Source organism: Saccopteryx bilineata, chromosome 6 (genome assembly GCF_036850765.1).
Source record: "Saccopteryx bilineata isolate mSacBil1 chromosome 6, mSacBil1_pri_phased_curated, whole genome shotgun sequence".
Lineage (NCBI taxonomy): Eukaryota > Metazoa > Chordata > Mammalia > Chiroptera > Emballonuridae > Saccopteryx > Saccopteryx bilineata.
Window position 1 is genome coordinate 116,948,187 of NC_089495.1, and position 16,025 is coordinate 116,964,211.

Genomic DNA, 16,025 nt, shown 5'->3' on the forward strand with positions numbered 1-16,025 from the left:
ATGCATATAACACAATTACTGTGTGAATTATGTGTATGTTTTCATGAGCTCACTCAACAAACTTTTATTGATTTCTTCTTTGGTTGACATCTGACACACTGGAAATTAAGGTCTAATAAGAGAATACCTAAATAAAAGATTCAGGAAAAATATACCAAAAAATGGTGATAATATATTGTGCATTTAAGATGCAAAGTTTGTACAGAGAAAGGAGCAATCAATTAAATTGAATTTTGAAGGACAAGGCAGGTAAGAGAATTCCATGTAAAAGAAATGACAGATATCAAACTTAAAGGTTTGAAACCTGGTCGCTTGTTTGGGAACAAAAATATTCAGTGTTTAGGGAATATAAGGTGTAAAGAGGTCAAATGGGTAAAATAATGAGATTAAGCACAAACCACATCATGAGTTATAGACCATGTATTTAAATGGCATAGATACATATCATTAAAAATATATTCTTACATAGTAGATATACATGAGACAGGTAGGTAGGTGGAGAGATAGATGCACATGTAAATGTATTGTTTTGAACAAATCACAAATGACAACATATTTCATTAGGCATTGCAAAATATATAATAACCATAGCATAAAACTGCTAACAACCTAATGCTACACTGGAATTGGTTTGTTACGAGTTTATTATATCTTTTCTCTTTGTGCATTAGACACATATATATAATTTATGGCTTATCTGTTGTTGTACATTAGTTTTTTTTAATTGGTATACATGTTTTAATTGATTATAGAATAATTCCTTAAAGAGAAATAAACTACAAGGTAGTATTTTTGTTTAGATTCACTGTTTTTATTTATCAACAGAAAAGGACATGATGGATAAATAAATCCTTTACCTTGATTGTCCAGACTTTAAGATAGACATTTTCTCTGAATATTCTAGAAATAAGTTAGCATCTCCAACTTCATTTCTATATTTTAACTCATACTTATTTAAAATAACAAGTAGTGCCTGGCCTGTGGCGGCACAGTGCATAGAGCATCGACCTGGAATGTGGAGGTCGCTGGTTCAAAACCCCAGGCTTGCCTGGTCAAGGCACATATGACAAATAATCGGTGAACAACTAAAGTGAAGCAACTCTGAGTTGATATTTCTCACTCTCCCCCCCACCTTCTTTCTATATAAAATCAATAAATAAAATCTTTAAAAAAATATATAATAAAATAGCAAATATTTTAAATGACAATACAATAATAGTATTAATAACACTAGAGCATAGTAAGAGTACCAGATTAATTTTAGTTCTCTTGTTATATCACTTTAAAAATATACTTTTTTCATATGGATCCTCGTTAAGAGGATTTTTATGAAAGAGGAGCTTTATGGAGGTTCATATAATGTGGTATTCTGTATTAGATACCATTTGCACATACAGAGCTTCAAGCAAAATATATTTACAGAGATATCTAATGTGTATCCAGTGAGTTCCTATATTTATTTGTAGCATAAAGTGGAAAATAAAATAAGTGCAATTTTGCATTTGGCTTCATTAATCTATAATTTGGTGGCATTTTTTAAAATTCTGAAACCTTCCAAATTTGATAGCATTTTAATGTTTTCTTAGAAAATAAGCATATATGTATATCCTATCCAGCTTTACACATAATCCACATTTTCAAATCTAAGGCATTCTAGTGATTTGTGGTATTCGCTTGTTAATTTCTTGATGAATGGCTAAAGGGGCCAAGAAGTGTGCTCAGGCCAACATGTCTTCTAAAGATAGATGATCTCAAATAAATTCTCTTCCCAATCAGATTTTGATTTGTTGGGTGTTAAACCAATTCTTTCTAAGGACAGTGTTTATAAGCCTTGTAATGAGACAGCCCTCTGAGACCTTACCTCTTTTTGCTTGTAATTTTGATGAATGAAGCTCTAATTCATAAAAGGTATTGTGATTGAAAAGCACGTTTGCATCTCATACACTTTAATTTAGATAAATGTTTGCTGCAGTTCCATAAAATCAGGAAGTTTACTAAGCTGCGAGCTGGTAACACTTCAGCAGGGCTGGTGACTTTAATGTGTTGTATGGATTATTTACTAATATATTTTCAAAGACATTTATTTTACTGCTTTAAAACTAGAGGAGATAAAAGTAAAAGCTTAATATACATTTCAGAGCTCACCTTCATTTTTTACTGGTAGGTTTTAATTTTAATACCACGAGTTATATAAGATTTGTTTTTAATGAGAAAGATTACACATGGTTGTGATACAAGGAAGCACTTACTTATTAGTCTGACTCATACAAAAAGGGCTTTATTGACTATTTCATATAAAGAATCAGGTTTCCTTTTGTATGAATACATAGATTTTTTTTTATTTTTCCCCAATGCGAAGGCAAATCACCAAGAATCTCTGAGATATCCTGGAAGCCTTGGATTGAAAAATAGACAGAGGTAACCTTTCCATCCTGGTTTAGCCACGTACTCAGTGTTGATCAGGCTTGTTCTGTGCCAGGCAGTGTGCTAAGGACTGAGGCGACAGAGACAGAGCATGCTTCCCGTCATCAACAGCTTCCGGGCTGTGTGCACAGAACAAGCAAACAGTTACAACGCCAACAACTACCACAGCAGCAGGATTTATGAGGCGTGTGGGAGCTGAGGGGAAAGAGCACACAAACCCACCTGAAGAAATTAAAAGGAGGAAACGTGAGTGGATAGACTTGAACCTCATCAGTTCAGCAGATGTTTGTGACACACCTGTTTGGTGGTAGTCACTGCCACCCAAGGTGACCTCTGAAAATGGTTCACTATTTACTTGACCCAGAAAAACCCACAAAATAATGCAAATCAAGAAGTTCAAATCTTCATGTTCACTTTAAGAACATCATGAGCCTGACCTGTGATGGCACAATGGATGATAAAGTGTCGACCTGGAATGCTGAGGTTGCTGATTTGAAACCCTGGGCTTGTCTGGTCAAGGCACATATGGGAGTTGATGCTTCCTGCTCCTCCCTTTCTTTCTCTCTCTCTGTCTCTCCTCTCTAAAATGAATAAATAAAAATTAAAAAGAAAAACACTCATGAAACTTCCCAGGACATTAAAGGTATGCTATACAAAAAGCCACCAAGTATCTGAAACATGTCAATTTACAGACACTTTACAGAAGCAATGTGTGTCATTCTGTCATTACAATGGTAGAGTTGGTAGGGGTGCCCAGGCCAAAGAGTTGGACTGGATGTCGGGTCAGTGGCCCAAGATGAGTGCTGGATTTTGGCTGCACAAGCTTAAAAATGCAGTGTGTGAACTGAAGGGTATAGATGTAGAGTAGACCCTCTCTGATCATTGAGCACATCCAGGCAAACAGAGCTCCCGAGATATAGCGCAAAACTCACAGAGCTTGTGGCAGATTAGCCTACATGTGAGCTCTGGTCACATGGAGAGATCCTCCAGAGAAAGAGCAGAATCAGAGAGGAGGCTGCACAGAAGGAAAAGACATCCCAGAGGAAACTGAGAAACTGAAGAAACAAAAAATTTGAGCTCAGGAGTAAATTCAGCATAAAACAAATGCTAATAACTGTAAAAAGAAAGAGAGAGAAAGAAAAAGAAAGGAAGGAATAAAAGGAAAGAAAGAAAAAGAAGGAAAGGAGGGAGGGAGGGAGGAAAAGAAAGGAAGGAATGAAAAGGAGGAAGGGAGGAAGGGAAAAGAAAGAAAAGGAAGGGAAGAAAAAGGAAGGAAGGAAGGAAGGATTCGTTTATGCAGTAGTGGAGAAGCAAACAAAACAGACGGCCTTATAACGTGAAGGAAGGGAGGGAGGGAGGGAGGAAAGAAGGAAGGAAGGAAGGAAGGAAAGAAGGATTAGTTTATGCAGTAGTGGAGAAGCAAACACAACAGTCGGCCTTATAATGTGAAGGAAGGATGGATGGATGGAAGGAAGAAAGGAAGGAAGGAAGGATTAGTTTATGCAGTAGTGGAGAAGCAAACACAACAGACAGCCTTATAATGTGGGGTTGAGTCCCTGTAAATTGTGAAAGTACATAGAGGTTGGTTAGGAAAGGCACTTGAAGGAGGTGAGTTTTGAAGGTCATGTAGGAATCACCCAAACAAAGGAGGAAAGAAGGAACATACCACACACAGAAAACAACCTTAGCACAGGTAAAGGAGTCTGAGACAGCATGATATATTTTGGAAGCTGTACATGGTCCCATATTGCTGATGGGGGAGTAAGAAAAGATAACACAAAATCGGTAACAAGAGGATAAAAGGTCTTGATCAGCCATCCTAAGGAATTTAGACTTTATCCTATAAGTCTTACATTCAGTGTTGTTCCTTGGGAGGAATTAATAAACTATATCAGGAGGGAAATATACTCAATTTATTTGTGTTTTACAATAATCACTGACAAAAGCATGGAGAACAGTATGAGTAGGGGAGCTAGGGAAGACCTCCCTGCCAAAACAATGAACAGCTGGAGCCAGGCAGTGGTGGTGACCTTGCAGAATGAATCCCATGTCTGTGACTTTCATAAGTGGGTTCATCAAAATAGGAAGAGGTGGAGAAGCAGCATATGATTTGTTCTGTTAAGAAAATGTGAAATTAGGACTCTTCAGCCTAAAATGTCTGGTAGACATACAGCTATAAAGACCTCAAGACAGTCTTCTCCATTACTAATCACTGGACTTGCCTCTTTTGTTCTCGGATGATGCCAGCTATGGCTTTCTCAAATTAAGTTACTACCCAAGCTCCAAATCCATTGTAAAGATAGGTACACCCAGATTACTGTTGCACTGGCTTTATATCACCAAGGAACCGAATAAAACTAAGATGAGGTTCTCGACCATTCAGTAGTCAGTCCACAGTTTTTATTCTAAAAGGAAGAAGTATCAATGGGCCAGTGAAGGGAGAGTGCACAATAACCCATTTAATACCCCCTCCCATGTGGCATTGATTTATAATAATACTCTTTGTCTCTGAAATAGTTATAAAAATATATTACTCAGAAAAATTAGGAGATATTTTATCATTTCATATTCATTTTGAAATATCCCCTAACTTTTGTGAACAGTGAATATATTTTGCACTCTATTACTTTATACTGTTAAGCTATATTTTAAACCATCCTTTCTAAAGAAATACAGATGGCCAACACAGATATATGAAGAGATGCTCATCTTCATTAGTTATTAGAGAAATGCAAATCAAAACTGCAATGATAGCCCTGGCCGGTTGGCTCAGCGGTAGAGCGTCGGCCTAGCGTGCGGAGGACCCGGGTTCGATTCCCGGCCAGGGCACACAGGAGAAGCGCCCATTTGCTTCTCCACCCCTCCGCCGCGCTTTCCTCTCTGTCTCTCTCGTCCCCTCCCGCAGCCAAGGCTCCATTGGAGCAAAGATGGCCCGGGCGCTGGGGATGGCTCTGTGGCCTCTGCCCCAGGTGCTAGAGTGGCTCTGGTCGCAACATGGCAACGCCCAGGGTGGGCAGAGGATCGCCCCCTGGTGGGCAGAGCATCGCCCCCTGGTGGGCAGAGCGTCGCCCCTGGTGGGCGTGCCGGGTGGATCCCGGTCGGGCGCATGCGGGAGTCTGTCTGACTGTCTCTCCCTGTTTCCAGCTTCAGAAAAAAATGGAAAAAAAAAAAAAAAAACTGCAATGAGATACCACCTCACACCTGTTAGATTAGCTATTATTAACAAGACAGGTAATAGCAAATACTGGAGAGGCTGTGGAGAAAAAGGAACCCTCATTCACTGTTGGTGGGACTGTAAAGTAGTGCAACCATTATGGAAGAAAGTATGGTGGTTCCTCAAAAAACTGAAAATAGAACTACGTTATGACCCAGCAATCCCTCTACTGGGTATATACCCCCAAAACTCAGAAACATTGATATGTAAAGACACATGTAGCCCCATGTTCATTGCAGCATTGTTCACAATGGCCAAAACATGGAAACAACCAAAAAGCCCTTCAGTAGATGACTGGATAAAGAAGATGTGGCACATATACACTATAGAATACTACTCAGCCATAAGAAATGATGACATCGGATCATTTACAACAAAATGGTGGGATCTTGATAACATTATACGGAGTGAAATTAGTAAATCAGAAAAAAACAAGAACTACATGATTCCATACATTGGTGGGACATAAAAACGAGACTAAGAGACATGGACAAGAGTGTGGTGGTTACCGGGGGTGGGGAGGGGGGATGCGGGAGGGAAAAAGGAGAGGGGGAGGGGGAGGGGCACAAAGAAAACTAGATAGTGGGTGACGGAGGACAATCTGACTTTGGGTGATGGGTATGCAACATAAGTGAATGACAAGATAATCTGGACATGTTTTCTTTGAATATATGTACCCTGATTTATTGATGTCACCCCATTAACATTAATAAAAATTTATAAAATAAAAAAATAAAATAAACCATCCTTTCTAAATACTCCTATCCAATAAGAACTAGAATGACAGGCTGCACTCTCAGCCAGTGACACTCTAGTCTAGATAGTCTTGTGGCGTGACTGTGTTCCTCAGCATGTGTGCTTCACTGTTCTGTGGGCTACCTTGGACTCAGTTTGGTAATGTTTCAGCAAACAGAACTGACTCTGAGTTTCTGATGAAGAGACATGTGCAAGCTGCAGAAAAGAAGGCTTACTGATTTACAGTGAGAGCTTTACGGCAGCTAGATGCACTGCCAGGAAAATGGTTGGGCAGATACCAACCAATAGTGATGAACTCTTGTTGGAATTCCTCTACTGGGCCGAGGAAAATTGGCCAAAAGTACTATTAATTGTTAAATGGAGAGAGCTTTAGCCAAAAATATGACAAGACTTGGGGAGTAATTGCATGTGTACACAATATCAAAATATCCGCTAGAACTATGATAACAAAACACCATAGAGGAGTGATTGATTAAGCTCTCATTTTGAGGAATCTATCCACCATATTGAATAAGATGGGAGTGTTTTCTGAGTTACTGCTGTTCCTTGAAGCCTCTATCCTAACACCACTGCTAGAACATAGTACATTACAACATTTTCTTCAAGGCTGAATTCCAACTTCAAGTGATATGAAATAGAGGTGTTTCATAGACATATCTATGTGTGTGTGTGTGTGTGTGTGTGTGTGTGTATAGTGTATATACACAGCTATGTATAGACACACACACACATATACAAATTTAGATGTAGATTATTTACTTGAAGTTCAAGTAATTTTATGCTCAATGTCACCTGCCAAATCAGATATTTGTAAATATTGAAATATTTGTTAAGCAGTCAAATTCATGAGATTCAAATGCATTTTAATTCCTAACCTTCATATGGATTGAACTATTAAGTCTAGAGAAACTTAGCATTTTAATATTTCTGACTAATTTTTTTGTGTTTGGATTTTGACCTTTTGAACTATTTTATGTTTTAAAATCAGGATCTCACTTCAGAAAACTTTTATTTTATTAATTGCTAAAGAAATAGCTATTGGGAAGTGCATTCTTTCTCTGCATCCTTTCTAAATCCACCATTCTGTATCTTACCAATGACCATTTCTCCCGTCATATGTGAATGCTTTCTTATTTTCTCATACCTATTTATTTTTAAAAACAGTCTGATTAGTTGATTATCTATCTTTTTTTTTTTTTTTTTTTTTCATTTTTCTGAAGCTGGAAACAGGGAGAGACAGTCAGACAGACTCCCGCATGCTCCCGACCGGGATCCACCCGGCACGCCCACCAGGGGCGAAGCTCTGCCCACCAGGGGGCGATCGATGCTCTGCCCATCCTGGGCGTCGCCATGTTGCGACCAGAGCCACTCCAGCGCCTGAGGCAGAGGCCACAGAGCCATCCCCAGCGCCCGGGCCATCCTTGCTCCAATGGAGCCTTGGCTGCGGGAGGGGAAGAGAGAGACAGAGAGGAAAGCGCGGCGGAGGGGTGGAGAGGCAAATGGGCGCCTCTCCTGTGTGCCCTGGCCGGGAATCGAACCCGGGTCCTCCACACGCTAGGCCGACGCTCTACCGCTGAGCCAACCGGCCAGGTGATTAGTTGATTATCTAATTCACACAAAGATATAATTGTGTAGACTTTTATAATGTTATGGATCAGAAAACCAAGTTTTTGGTGAGGTGCAGATTTTTTGTATGTATATTTTTCCAAAGTTAGAAGCGGGGAGGCAGTCAGACTCCTCCGCATGCGCCTGACTGGAATCCATTGGGCATGCCCACCAGGGGGCGACACTCTGCCCATCTGGGGCGTTGCTGTATTGAGGCGGGAGCCATTCTAGCACCTGAGACAGAGGCCATGGAGCCGTCCACAGCGCTCAGCCAACTTTGCTCCAATGGAGCCTTGGCTGCAGAAGGGGAAGAAAGAGATAGAGAGAAAGGAAAGGGAGAAGGGTGGAGCAGCAGATGGGTGCCTCTCCTGTGTGCCCTGACCGGGAATCGAACCTAGGACTTCCACACGCTGGGCCAATGCTCTACTGCTGAGCCAACCGGCCAGGGCCTAAGGTGCAGATTTTTTATCTTAGAGCCCCACAACATGGATTATAGAGTTGTTTCTCTGTCCCCAGCCAAATCCTATGTCTCTGAGCAGCCTGTGGCTTTGTCAGCCTGTTTCCTCATCTTTGAAACAAGAGTAGCTGATTACACCCTCAGTCTCTCTCACAGTTATTTAGAAGCCCAAACAAGATAAAGAAGGTAATAATGTTCTATGGTTGTAGAGTCATGTGTAAAGCAGCATATGGTTATGAAATAAGTGATAAATTATTTCTCATACTCACTGAAAGCAAAATAGCGACAATAACCTGAATTTTTGTATTTCCGTTGTGGCTAGGCACTGAAGAAGATGTGGTGAAGTCGAAGAAAACATTCAGAAGTCAAGCAATCGTGAATCAGAACGCGGAGACGGAACTTATGCTGGAAGGAGATGATGACGCAGTCAGTCTGCTGCAGGAGAAAGAAATCGACAATCTTGCAGGTATGTTTTTAAATGTTTTTCTTCCATTTTTTTATAAGTAATAAATTTTTACTGAATTTAAAATTGATTTCCTGGTAAGTGTGTGGCAGTGGTTGGAACAACACTCAATTATGTTGCACGTTAAAAATGTACTTTATCTCATTTTAATGTTAAAGAGAAGAAAAAACATATCAGACACATAACATATTTTACTGACAATCAATAACTAGCATCTACTTTCAGTGTATTGAAGAGCAACGTTTTTAATATAAGAGAAATAAAACATAGCACAAATGGTTCCCATCTAATTGCCTAAATGATGAGGAGGGGAGAGAATGATAGACTCATTGATTTAAACATGACTCTCACTATGACTCTAACATGCTAACAGCTCTTATTAGCCACTTTAGCCTGGTGGTCATTGCTGTTTCCTCCCTGCTGTCACATTTTGGAAGTCCCTCCCATTCTTGTTTTTTCTGTCCCCACACTGCTAATCCCCGCCACCAGCAGGCATCCTTTCACCCAGATGCCCTTTTTTCCCATTTTGTCTTGGCGCTGTTCTAAGGTAGGGTCACAGGAGTGTCTGCAATGACCAGATGGGATCTGGATGCCTCATAGTGGTTTGAAAATCTCATGAGAGCAGATTGTTTCATGAAAGTACACATGCAATCTTGTGCACAATTTCAAGGGGTCACTGACGTCTAGAATCACCCTAGGTCTAAGGTTAAAAACTGCTTTAGCGTCTCAAAAAGTGGCCAAGTCTCCCCTCACTTCTATTTCTCAGCCTGTACAACATTGAGGTAACATATTCATTATAAAGGAATAGATTTGTATCCATCATTCTGTTTACAAAATAGCACTCCTGTTTTTAGAAATGAACTGGAAATTATCTAGCATTCTTAACGGAAGCCTATCACAATATTTCTACCAGTTAGAGATTTCTCCTATTGCTAAGGAGATCATGTTATTGGTAACATGTAAATTGGAGATGGCACAGATTACTCCATCCTCTAGAAAATATTTAATAAGGTTATTCTGATACCAGTTTCTATATATACCTATGTTATTAACATTTCTGTGTCTTGAAAACTATTTTTTCTATTGAAAACTAATTTTAAGTCTATGAATAAAGTTTGCCTCGAATTCCTAGGTAAATGTTCAAGTTTTGGTTTTGTAGTTTTGTATTTTGTTTCAGTAATTCAGAGATTTGTAGCTGAGGCCATCTGGAAATTTCAGCAAATGAAGATACTTCCTTGTGCCACAGATTTGCCTCCTCTTTTCCCGGTCTTATTCTTGATCCTGAAGATCTAAAGAAAACTCACAAACATGATCCCTAGGCTTTATAGATAATATGCTGTCTTTCTTAATTCACATATGCTAAGCTAACAGATACGCTCAATAATTATACAATTTAGTTTAGACTCTCTGGTCTTTAGTTCCCACTAAAAGTAATTAATTAGTTGGCTAGTACCTTGATGTTTCTTGTAGTAAAATCTGCCCAGTAATACTTGAGGCAAAATCTAATAAAGGCTAATAACTCCTTTATATTTCTTTCCTCTAATGGTAACTAATTAACATTAATTTATGCTTATAAACAAGCTTTTCAAAATAACTAAGTTAAAATATCTAAAAAGCAATGGAAGTATGCTTGAAATAATACATTATTTAAAAATCGAATCTTGGCAAGTTTACTATGTCAGACTCCTCTAACTTCTGTAAATTTCAAATAGATTTATCTTGGCACAAATCTAATCCCATTCATAGCCAGCTGGTCCTAACTCATACTCTTTTTTAGAATCCTTGTGTCTAAAAAAATCTTACAAATGGTCCTAAAATATCAATTTCCTACCTATATTAAAACAGCAGTCTACACATGTGATCCTGAGCTTTGAATGTATAGTAGTTCAAAAGTAGGGGATGAAAGGGACAAATAGGGTCACAGAGATAGATAGAATACATAGGTACGTATGTATTCATCCTGTAAATGCTGAAGCCTGTTTATTAATCTAGCCTGACAGGATAGTGACAATGCACATACAAATTAATTTTTTATGTTAATTACAAACCAGTATTCTTAGGTTTAAAAAATCATCTGCCAATGAAGTTTCAGAGCACATAAATATATAACATTCTGTGTTGCTCTAAAAAATTCTTGTGTAGATAATTATTTTCTGTGTCTCAGAAATTAAAATTTGTTAAACATTGGCTTTCTTATTTGTAACTTATTCTAATAGCATGATAGTGCTAAACAGTCTTAAGAAAGACTTCGCTATCACAGGAAATGTAAGTCCACATTCAAATGGACTTCGGAGATCATAAACTATATGTACAAAATCAGTATAATCAGTATAATCCGATACTTGGTACGTGGAAGTATATGTAAACTAACACGCCAATTTTCCATCTGTGAGATGGAAATTACAGGATTATCTTTTTATGACAACTTAGTGATATGGCTTGTATATTATTAATGCAAGAAATATACCTTCAAATATATGAAAGTAACTATTCTTAGATTTTAGACATTTTATGAGTGAATCCATCATTTTTATAATAACAGTAAATCTAAGCCTGCTGATTAGCAAAATTCATTTTCCTGTTTTACTCAACCCTGTTTTGCTGACAGGCACACAGATGAGGAGATGATGCATTATCATTTGTCACCATGCAATATTCCCTAATAGTCAAGTTAAACTCAAGAAAAAAAAGTATGCTAATCAGTATAAAAAAATCAGCCCCGTGTGCAGACATCCCGGCTTTGATCCCCAGTCAGAGCACACGGGAGAAGCAACTATATTTTTCTCTTCTCCTCCCTTTTTCCCTTCTATCTCTCTTATCCTCTCGCAGCCAGTGGCTCGATTGGTTCAAGCACCGGCCCCAAGGATAGCTCAGTTGGTCTGAGCATCGGCCCCAGACGGGTTTTCTGGGTGGATCCCGGTCCGGTTGCATGCAGGAGTCTGTCTCTCTATTACCTCTCCTTTAACTTACAAAATAAATAAATAAATAAATAAATAAATAAATAAATAAAACGCGCAATTTAATGATTTTTAATATATTCACAGAGTTTTGCAACTATTACAATAATTTCAGAAGATTTTAGAACCCCCAAAAGAGACCTCTACTATTTGGCTGCTTCCCTCAATTTCCCCAGTCCCTATCCACAAGCCCTGTGGGACCACTAAAGTACTTTGTGTCTCCATAGATTTGCCTAATTGGTACATTTCTTGTAAATGGAATTATAATGTGTAGTCTTTTGTGACTGGCTTCTTTTACTTACCATAGTGTTTCCAAGTTTTATCCCTGTTGTAGTATTTATGTCCTTTTTATAGTGAAGAACATTCTATGATAGGGATAGACCACATTTTGTTTATTCATTCATTAGTTGATGGACATTCGGATTGTCTTCACCTTTTGGCTGTTGTGATTAATGCTGCCATGAATTCATGTACAACATTGTATGTAACCATATATTTTCATTTCTCAAGTATAAACTTAGGCATCAAATCAATAGGTCAAATAATAACTTCATGTTTACCCTTTGATTAACCTCTTGACTGTTTTCCAAAGTGGCTCCATCATTTTATATTCCTGTCCACAGTGTGTGAGGGTCCAATTTCTCCACATTCTTCAAAATACTGGTTATTACCTTCTTTATTATTACTATGCCACAAAATTTTAATTATACCATTCTTAAAACACTTTAAAACTTTGTAGATGATTTTCTATATGTTTTCTCTCTCCATTTAGACTGAAAATTTCTTAAAGGTAACCATATTCTATATAACTCTGAACCATGAAGAAATCTTCTAACACAATTACTTGCTCTTAAAAGTTTCCACTGACTAAGTTCATGTAGGTAAAGTAAACTGGAGAGCTAAGAGAATTATTTAATTACCATAATTCTCCATGTATAAGATGCCGCCATGTATAAGATGCACCTTAATTTTGGGGCCTGAAATTTGGAAAAAAAAAGTATTACGTAAAGTTATTGAACTCAAGTTTTATTCATGATAAAATTCATACAATTCCTCACACTGTCAAAACTCTCATCTATTAGCTTGTCCATTCTTGTGTCTTATGACGAATCACTGTCTTCAACAATGAGCGCAAAAACAAGCATGGGCAATGCAAGTAAAAAAATCTACAACCACTGTATAAGATGCTCCCAGTTTTTAGACCTCAAATTTTTCGGGAAAATGTGCATCTTATACATGAGGAAATAAGGTAATTTATACCAGAAACAAAAGACAAATCAAAACTTATTTTGAGCTTCAATTGTCAGGTCATCTGCTTATACTAGTAGAAGCATTTTAGATAAATACTCTACTCATCACTTGATTTTTTTCAGGTTAAGAACAACTATAGTTAAGCTAATCTGTATTTCATCCCATCTTCTGTAAACGGTATCCTTTTAACTGTCTCTTAAAATCAAGATATTACTGTGACTTTTAATCACAAAATAATTTATCACATGGAAGAGATAGTCTATAATCCTGTCACCAATGGATTTTAAATATTTCGAAATTAGTTATTAGTATAAGGAACTAGCAACATGGGGAAGAAGTGATGGAATATGAGTTGGATTTTTTTTATATGGGGTTTTAAAAGAGGTAGATTTATAATCTTTATCTCACCCAAATCAGGAATCTGACACTCAGAAAAATGCATTATGTAAATTTAAGAATGTGAAAAAATATATAAATAATGAGGTTTGCTTAGAAACAGAGTGTAATCAAGGAGAGGTTCTCCTAAGTGAGTCATCTTCCCAGCATGACTTACCTTTCATGTCCATTGACTTAAGTGGCTTAGAATTTTTTTTTAATTTTTATTGATTTGAGAGAGAGAGAAACATCAAATTGTTGTTCCACTGATTTATGCGTTCATTGGTTGATTTTTGTATGTACCCTAACTGGGAATTGATCCCACAATCTTAGCATGTCGTGACAATGCTCTAACCCAGTGGTCCCCAACCTTTTTTGGGCCACGGACCAGTTTAATGTCAAAATATTTTCACGGACTGGCCTTTAGGGTGGGACGGATAAATGTATCAAGTGACCAAGACAAGCATCAAAAGTGAGTCTTAGATGGATGTAACAGAGGGAATCTGGTCATTTTTTAAAAATAAAACATCATTCAGACTTAAATATAAATAAAACGGAAATAATGTAAGTTATTTATTCTTTTTCTGCGGACCGGTACCAAATGGTCCACGGACTGGTACCAAATGGCCGGGGGGTTAGGGACCACTGCTCTAACCAACTGAACTAACCAGCCAGAGCCTGCTTGGAATATTTTTACAATTGACCATTCCTATGTGTCTAACTCTCTATTTAACTTCATTCACAAATTCACTTACTCATTAACATGTATTGATTATTTAGTGAGTATATAGAGCTCTGAAATTTAGAGACTGATGGAAAAAAGTCATTAAGAGAATTAGCTCAGCTACCACCATCTCTCAGTGACTCATATAACCAGAAAGTCCCAGCACAGGATATACTACCCTAATAAATGAAAATAGACACTTAAGATGGCCCAATAGATAATTTAGACCTTCAAAGTTCTAACTTTGAATGTCCAGATTTCAGAGACAAAATTTGTATATATAAGTTGAACATTACCAAAAGCTGAGCTCAAAAGGGAGGGAAAAGTAAAATATAGAGAATACAGGAAGGAGGAAGAATTCAAGATTCTAGAAAAATATCATAAAGTTACAGAAACCACAGAATCCTAAAAGCTAAGAGTTTTTCAGAGTAATTTGTTTTAAAAAATATATGAGCCTAAAGTACAGGAATATTTTATTATAATCATTTAATGGAATAAGATAATAAGTACTACAGAAGACGAAACAAGTTTAGTATTTCAGCATTGTAGATAAACTCTCGAATCCTGTCTGCTTAAGCCTAACTACTTCACGCAATACAATCTAATATGGTTGGTGAGCATGCCTTCCCTAATAAAACTAGTATTTTTTAAAAGATTCCTCCAAATTAATTTAGTTTTAATGATAGAGTCTAACTAGAATTGACTCAACCTGGTATTTGTATTTCAGGGGGAAAATGTTTTTTAAGCATTCTAGATTCTCTAAAATGCATTTTGCTCAGGATTTTCCCCTTAATTTTTAAACCCATGTGTATTTCAAGGGAAATTTAATCCATATGTCCCTGACTCACTCACACTTAACTCATCAAAATGTTGTTTAATAAAAGCTATTTGATGTTGAAAAGCCTATGAGTCTTTATAAGTCTTTTTTCTCTCTTTGAATTAGGAAGTGGCCCTGCCAGTCATAAATAGTATACCCAAAGGATTCACGTTCAGCTTCAAACACAGAATCCACAAAGCTCTGAGAAACAGCATTAAACACAGGTCCATTTCTTAAAAAGCTAAAATATTTAAATTTCTAACTTAATTTTTTAATTCCGTCCAAGAGTTGTAAAAATAAATAAAAGCTTCATCTTGACTATCTAGCCTTCTTAGCCTGTCACCGTTATCTGTATAATATCTACAAGGCCATTTTAGAGTCTGCAAATATTTTACTGTATCCATTTTTTCTTATTTCCAAACACGTATGTCTCTTTCAACCATGGATTCTATAATCTATAAAAAGCACTTTTAAGGTAATCTTAGCTGTAACAGCATCCCTGCTGACCAAACTATGTTAATTTAAAATATAATAAAAGGACATCATTCAGTCCGTTTATTAGACATGAACAATGATTCAAATTATATATAACATTCTTACATCTTTTTTTTTTAATCTTAAGAATAAGCCATCCTGGCTGACTAGGCAGTGGCGCAGTGGATAGAGTGTCGGACTGGGATGCAGAAGACCCAGGTTCAAAACCCTGAAATCACCGGCTTGAGGGCAGGCTCATCTGGCTTGAAAGAGGGCTCACCAGCTTGAGCGCAGAGTTGCTGGCTTGAGCGTGGGATCATAAACATGATCCTATAATCACTGGCTTGAGCAAGGGGTCACTTGCTGTGCTCTAGCCCCCCCTACCCCCGCGCTCAAGGAACATATCAGAAAGCAATCAATGAACAACTAAGGAGTGGCAACAAAGAATTGATGCTTCTCATCTCTCTCCCTTCCGGCCTGTCTGTCCCTATCTGTCTCTCTATCTCTC

The 16,025-nt window shown here is 37.6% G+C and overlaps 1 protein-coding gene across 2 annotated transcripts in view; it reads left to right on the plus strand.

Annotated features, from left to right (window-relative positions):
• NBEA (neurobeachin) overlaps nucleotides 1-16,025 on the plus strand; it is a 740,071-nt gene that overhangs the window by 470,476 nt on the left and 253,570 nt on the right. For both annotated transcript variants that reach the window (XM_066236595.1, XM_066236597.1), the window contains exon 39: nucleotides 8,779-8,922. In XM_066236595.1, coding sequence (XP_066092692.1) covers nucleotides 8,779-8,922 — 144 coding nt within the window. The remainder of the gene's footprint in view (nucleotides 1-8,778; nucleotides 8,923-16,025) is intronic.